The sequence below is a fragment of the Acanthisitta chloris genome, unplaced genomic scaffold, assembly GCF_000695815.1.
Source record: "Acanthisitta chloris isolate BGI_N310 unplaced genomic scaffold, ASM69581v1 scaffold7581, whole genome shotgun sequence".
Taxonomy (NCBI): Eukaryota; Metazoa; Chordata; class Aves; order Passeriformes; family Acanthisittidae; genus Acanthisitta; species Acanthisitta chloris.
Window position 1 is genome coordinate 46,846 of NW_008654272.1, and position 6,161 is coordinate 53,006.

The 6,161-nt window shown below is 37.9% G+C and overlaps 1 protein-coding gene across 1 annotated transcript in view; it reads left to right on the forward strand.

The window, feature by feature from the left end:
- The window catches only part of LOC103810522 (N-acetylated-alpha-linked acidic dipeptidase 2-like), a gene marked incomplete at its 3' end in the record, with an annotated part of 29,526 nt that extends 23,385 nt beyond the window's left edge, over window positions 1-6,141 (forward strand). Inside the window, exons 14-16 of the mRNA XM_009083425.1 lie at window positions 900-990; window positions 2,533-2,797; window positions 6,060-6,141. Of these exons, the coding sequence (XP_009081673.1) occupies window positions 900-990; window positions 2,533-2,797; window positions 6,060-6,141 (438 nt within the window). The remainder of the gene's footprint in view (window positions 1-899; window positions 991-2,532; window positions 2,798-6,059) is intronic.
- Window positions 6,142-6,161: the final 20 nt, after the last annotated feature.

Sequence of the window (6,161 nt, forward strand, 5' to 3'; positions counted from 1 at the left end):
AATCTTATTCACAGTGTGGCATTATTCATGTAACGTAAACAGAACTGCCCCTTTGTGTGATTTGACCATGTGTCACCCTATCTTTCTGCCCTGCTCAGATGAGTTTCTGGATTCATTCGACCCTCTGCGATTTCTTCTTTTTTAAAAAGCTATGAGATCTGATCTTTCTCAGTTGATACAAATAGTTCCTTGCACAAATTTGTACTAACAGAGCTTCAGCTGGAACAGAAAAAAACTTGGTTTTTCTTTTTTCTTTTTTTTTAGCTGAGAAAGACTGATTATTCACTAGGATAGACATAAAATCTAAAACTCAATATCAAACGTAAATGTTTGGAAATACTCAGAATATTAGATCTAGCTTTACCATTTTCTTCCCCCGCCATGCCACACGTCCCCACCAGATGGCAGTAGTGACCCGTAGGTACCAAATGCTTCTCGTGCCTTCCGCAGTGGAAATTATTTATCAGGCTTGGATTCTACTGTGGAATGTGCTAAGTACATAAACACATCTGTCTTTACATATATTACTGCCCAATTCATATTAGTTTGGAAATAGATGATTGATGTTTAAAGACGGCAGAGACATGCCTGATACAATTTTATGGCTTCTGTGCATAATGTGTTTTGTTGGGCTTTTAAAATGTTGTCAGTGTCATAATCAGGATTGCTCCCTTTAAAAGATCTTCCTAGAAATAATGGATACTGAATATGTGTGTTGGACTAAAACCAGTTAAGTAATTACGCTTGCCACTCATCTAGTCTCTGATCTTACAAGTGTCTCTGCTGTGCCCTCCAGAAGAACTGACCTCAATTTCTCTGAAAAATCTGCATTTTGCATAAATTACTACCATACCGTTCAGTAAGTGCTCTCTCTAAGATGTTGTCTTTTCTACATGTAGAATAAATAAACTGGGTTCAGGCAGTGATTTTGAAGCTTACTTTCAGCGACTGGGAATTGCATCAGGCAGAGCTCGTTATACCAAGAATAGGGTAAGTCTGCTGGATTGTTTGATAGTGCTGAGCAGTCATCCTCTACAAAGCATTTATTCATAATTGCTAAAAAAGCTTCAAAGCATCTTTGACTGGTTTGTATATCAGTGCCATTTCTTAATTTAGCAAGAAATATAAATGTTTGGAGAATAAAGCATGTTACAGCGATGTGTATATTCTATAGGCTGTCAAGTTCACAGAAAGGTATTTATAGAATCTGATTGAAGGTGTATAGTCCATTCCACTATGCTATTAGTAGGCCCCTTTGTTGCAGGCAGAGTGGGAGCTTCAGACAAAGTTTGTTAGAGAAGCTCTCCCATTGAGTCTCAAGGTGCAGAAGGTACAGAAAGTTTAGTGCTTTCTAAACTCCTTCTCAGAGAGGAGCTGAGGTGCAGCTGGATCCAATCTTAGCCCCAGACTTTGTCAACGGTTTATGTCTCAGGGATTATGGAGATGTAATTGAACCTTTGTACAACTCTGTTCCGTAGGGATTAATGGTGGCAAACCAGATATATTTATATAAATAGATATGATTTATTATGAGAATGATTAGACATTTTAGATTTTAATCAAAATTATTTACTACACAGTATAGGAGCTATAACAGCTATTATAATATAGTGCATTATAAAGCAATATTGAAGCAATATAAAAGCAATAGTATTAAAGCTATTATTCAGTAGATAACAGCAATTATTCAGTAGAGATTGATGTTACTCATCCATAACATGACTGTGAGCAAATCTCCTTTGCTCAGCCTCGAGGTGTAACCTTGAGGGGCATCTCCACTCGAGGGAGGAATCTTCACACATACACTCCAAGAAGAGGTATGTTAGAAGACCCTGCTGTTAAAATTTGGGACTGGGCTTTTATGATATTAAAGCCTGATTGACTGTCAGTCAGATGTCTCCAGGCCAGCTGTGTCACCTCAGCAGCTCTAGATAAGTTGTTAGTAGCACATTTGTTTGTTCCTTTACCAGGTTTACCATATCTTGTTCTCACTACTGGGATCTTTAACTTTGGGATTGATGAGTCAGGCTAGTCTCAGCATTATCCAACACTGAAAGCAATGTGACCCCCCCTTCATTTACCACTGGTAGCTTTGCAAGTAGGGCATTGTTCAAGTTGTTTTACCCCGTCCTAAGGCAGAGCATCCTGCTATACCCTTAAAATCCAAATCTTCCATGATTGTGTTCGGAAATAACTACACAAGATAAAAAGGGGCCACAATCAAGGAATTTTGCTATGCAAAATCCCAAACTCCTTTCACTCTGGATGAAGGCAATCGCTGTGCAATAGAACTGAAGTAGGTAGAGAGAAGGAAGCCTGCTCACTTAATCCTGTGCAACGGTCCATGGATACAGATCGGTTTAGTTTCTTAAAATGAACACACAAAAATGAAGGATAGTAAATTGTGCTTTGTAGCAAATAGCTTTTTTGATTTGGAAACTGTACAAAACATCGTAGTCATTAAGTGATCAATACATCTCTTAACTGCAGTCAGAATACAGGGCACTGACAAATTTGCTTGCTCTTTTCCAGAAAGCAGACAAATTCATCAATTATCCTGTTTATCACACTGTGTATGAGACATTTGAGCTAGTGGAAAAATTTTACGACCCCACCTTCAAGAAACAGCTAACAATTGCCCAGTTACGAGGCAAACTGGTTTATGAACTGGCAGATTCCCAAGTCATTCCATTTGACTGTAGAGATTATGGAGAAGCCTTAAAAGGATATAGCAATAGAATTTATAAATTGGCCAAGAAGCACGAAGAACAGCTGAAACTTTACAAAGTATCGTTTGGTGAGTAATAGCCACAAGACTATTTCTTAAGTGCATTAATTATAATCTTGCAGGGACATGTTATATCTGTTATAGCTCTGCAACTGAATTCCTTACTTTCCTGCTTGAATTTTGCCATCAAAATAGAGAGCTTCTAATTTTTTTTCTGAACATGATGCAGGTTTAACACATTATTGTCTAAATGAGAGAGTTATAACAATTTTCATGTATATTATTAATTATAGGGGTTATTACAATGCTCATGGAGAGTCAAGGACTTCAAATGCAGAACAAAGAGATATTTCAGCCTCTCACTTTCTTGCTTAAAAAAGAAAAAAGTTAAATTCTTATGACAACTGCTTGGAACTTGAGAGACACAGATGCCCATTCCTCCTCAACCAGACTTCAAGTGACCCCAGGGGAACTCGTTTACCATCTGCCTCAGTGCCTGGCTACCCCTTTTAGGCCACAGCAGCACTTCTCTAGCTCTTCTGCATAAATACATTCATTTGCTGAGCACTTGAACACCTTGCAATGGAGCATATAAAACAGGTCTGAAGCAGTAGAGTGCTCTGGATACCAGACTAGGATAGCTTCCACAGTAATTTTCTGTTTCTCCCTCTCTCCATTTTTCCTTCTTGCCTTCTGTTTCTGTACCAAGGAGATTTTTCAGTCAGTCCTAAATCACTTGCTATCTGATGGACCCATGATTTAGAGACACAACTAGCCTTTTGGAGATGCAGTCCTGTTTTGAGTTATGTGAAGCATTAGAAGTAACTCAGATTGAATCCACATTTGGGGAAAATTAAAAATGGCATTTAAAACTTTGTGAAATTGCTCAGGTGAAAAATTCTTGACTATTTTGAAAAGACACCCCTTTTTGTAAAAAGGCCACTGGAGACAGAGGAAGCTTCGTGTGATGGATCATCTGGTCTGAGATTTTGTATAACACAAAGATTTATTTCAGTATGTTCTAGTGTTCACTGCAGCATATCTTGTAAGGAAACATCCAATCTGGAAATTCTTTTTGCAGTAGTAGAACCAACATTTCTGTGAAACCATTTATTTTCATTGCTTGACTTTCTATTTTCAGATTAGAAGTTGCCCAAATTATGTTCTGACCAATGCATCTATTCTTGTACCAAGAATCTAGAAGCAATCTTCCGTTATCTTTTCTTTTCATCCAAATATCACTTAAACCTCCCCTTAATAACTTTATAAACGTGTCATTTTAACCATTGTTTTACAAGGCATGTTTTTCAGTCTTTTCATTATTTTTGTGGCTCTTCTTTGATGCCTAATGAGTTTTAAATTATGTCTTGAATGAAACTGTATTTTCTAATTTTTGTTTATTCTATTGCATAGGAGTACATTAAAATACATAGGTGGCTTTTACAATATTGTGAAAATTGGAATTCATTTCACTCGGCATTTTCATAGAATTGCTTATTGACAGCATTGAATGTCAGAAAATTGTTAATTAAGCCTGAATTAATCACATAATTGTCCTTTAAAATATTAGATAAAGGGTTTTATTTGCCTTTGGATTCACATTTCAGCTTTTCCTCTGCAACAATGAAGGCTGGAAACCTTTTCTCATAAAACATGTCCTTGTAGTCATATGCTATCAGGAAATAATATTTGCAAGGGGGGAAAAAAGGAACGTGATATTTTCTAAAATAACACTGACAACACTGAATAGCTAGTGAGCACGAACACAAAGTTTCTTACATGTTTTCAGATGATCTTTCTTTTTGTTCTCTTAAATCCCCTCCTACTGCTCCTGAAATATAATCTGTTGCTGTGATATAGCCATGATGTCAGCAGGGCAGAACTCTGTCCTCTGACAAACTTGGAGCTATTGCCATGGTTGTGGCCAAGTGTGAATTCTCACCCTCGCAAGGTGACATGGTCTGTCTATGCTGCAGTCTGTAAACAGCTTGCATAGATAAAATCTGTGCCTCTAATTGCATAAACTAGACAACAATATTAATACAAGAAGAAGCAAGTGTAGGTTCATGATGAATAGATAAATAAGTTTGCTAGAAATAGAAGAGCAAACAAGACTGCATAACAGCTTTCAATAGGAGTCCTGGGAACAGAAAGCTTGTCACATGAAATTGGGTGATAAATTTATAAACAGCAAAGGGATAGATAGTAGTTGCCAACAGAGGACTGGATTTCAGAGGTGATCTAATCTTAAGTCCCATTTTCCTGTGCGATCAAAGAGAGGATACTTTGGTTTATCTAAAGTTTTCTGAAACCTGTGAGCAAAATGTACAAGTTGGAATTGTTCCCTCTTTGTAACTGAGTTTAGTTTTGATGAGGCTAGCAGTTTCTTCTCCTCACAACATTCACCTGTTACTTAGTCTACAAAAATTGCTTGTGTAAATTGGTACCTTTCCCAGGTCTGTATAAAAAAGAGAGCCTTCCACAAGCAAACCAGCAGAGCTGCTACTGCCATTAGAAGGAAAGCTTGCTGCTACTTTGACTAAGTTATTCCACATGGCTTGGACATATTGCCAGGGATAGAGCAGGTAAAAGCAATTGCTACACCTGTCAGCCTGCCTGTAGATAGTCAGAGATAACAGGTAAAATCCTGGGGTTTGAGTGGCAGTGCTGCGGGATGGCACACAGGGTTGTGGCAGACACCACCTGTGCCAGAACTCCAGTGCAGAGCAAGCACAGGTCTTGGCTACTTTAATCTACTGTGTCTATCACTGTGTTGCACAACAGCTGTTTCTTTTGTGTCTCACCTAATACTGTTCAATACACATATCACACTCTTCTGTTATGCCATGAATAGGACATCATGCTCCTAGAGTGAAATCCACAGTTCTTCCACAGTCTGCTGGAGGAGCTGGTATTTTTTGATAAAAATCAGGCTTTTTATACCTAAACACTACATTGCATCCCTTTGTTAGAAAGAAAACTGCAGAGCTCTCAGTTTGCAATGCCAGCCATTCTTTTCCTTGCCAGGCAGAGGGAAGATGTATACTTGTGAAACCTTTACCAAGAATTCTGCTTTACTGTTGGTCTCATTGCTCAAGGTATTTGTCTGTTATTACTAGTAGTGCAGCTCTTTAAAGTCTGCACTAGGGAAGCTAATCTATTATGGAAAAACGACAAAATTAATGTGATTGTATCAGGGAGACAAATGCAGGTTTTCTCCAACTGGACAACTGAAAGGTATATTAGTAAATACAATCAGTATTAGTAATGCTAATCAGTAATTACTATCAGTAAATACTCTGCAGTTTTCACAAAGTCCTTCCTTTTGTAGATCCTCTTTTTTCTGCTGTGGTGAACTTCTCTAAGGCTGCTGCTGAATTTCACCGGAGACTTGAACAAGTTGACAAGAAAGAGTAAGCCTGAAAAGAAATTA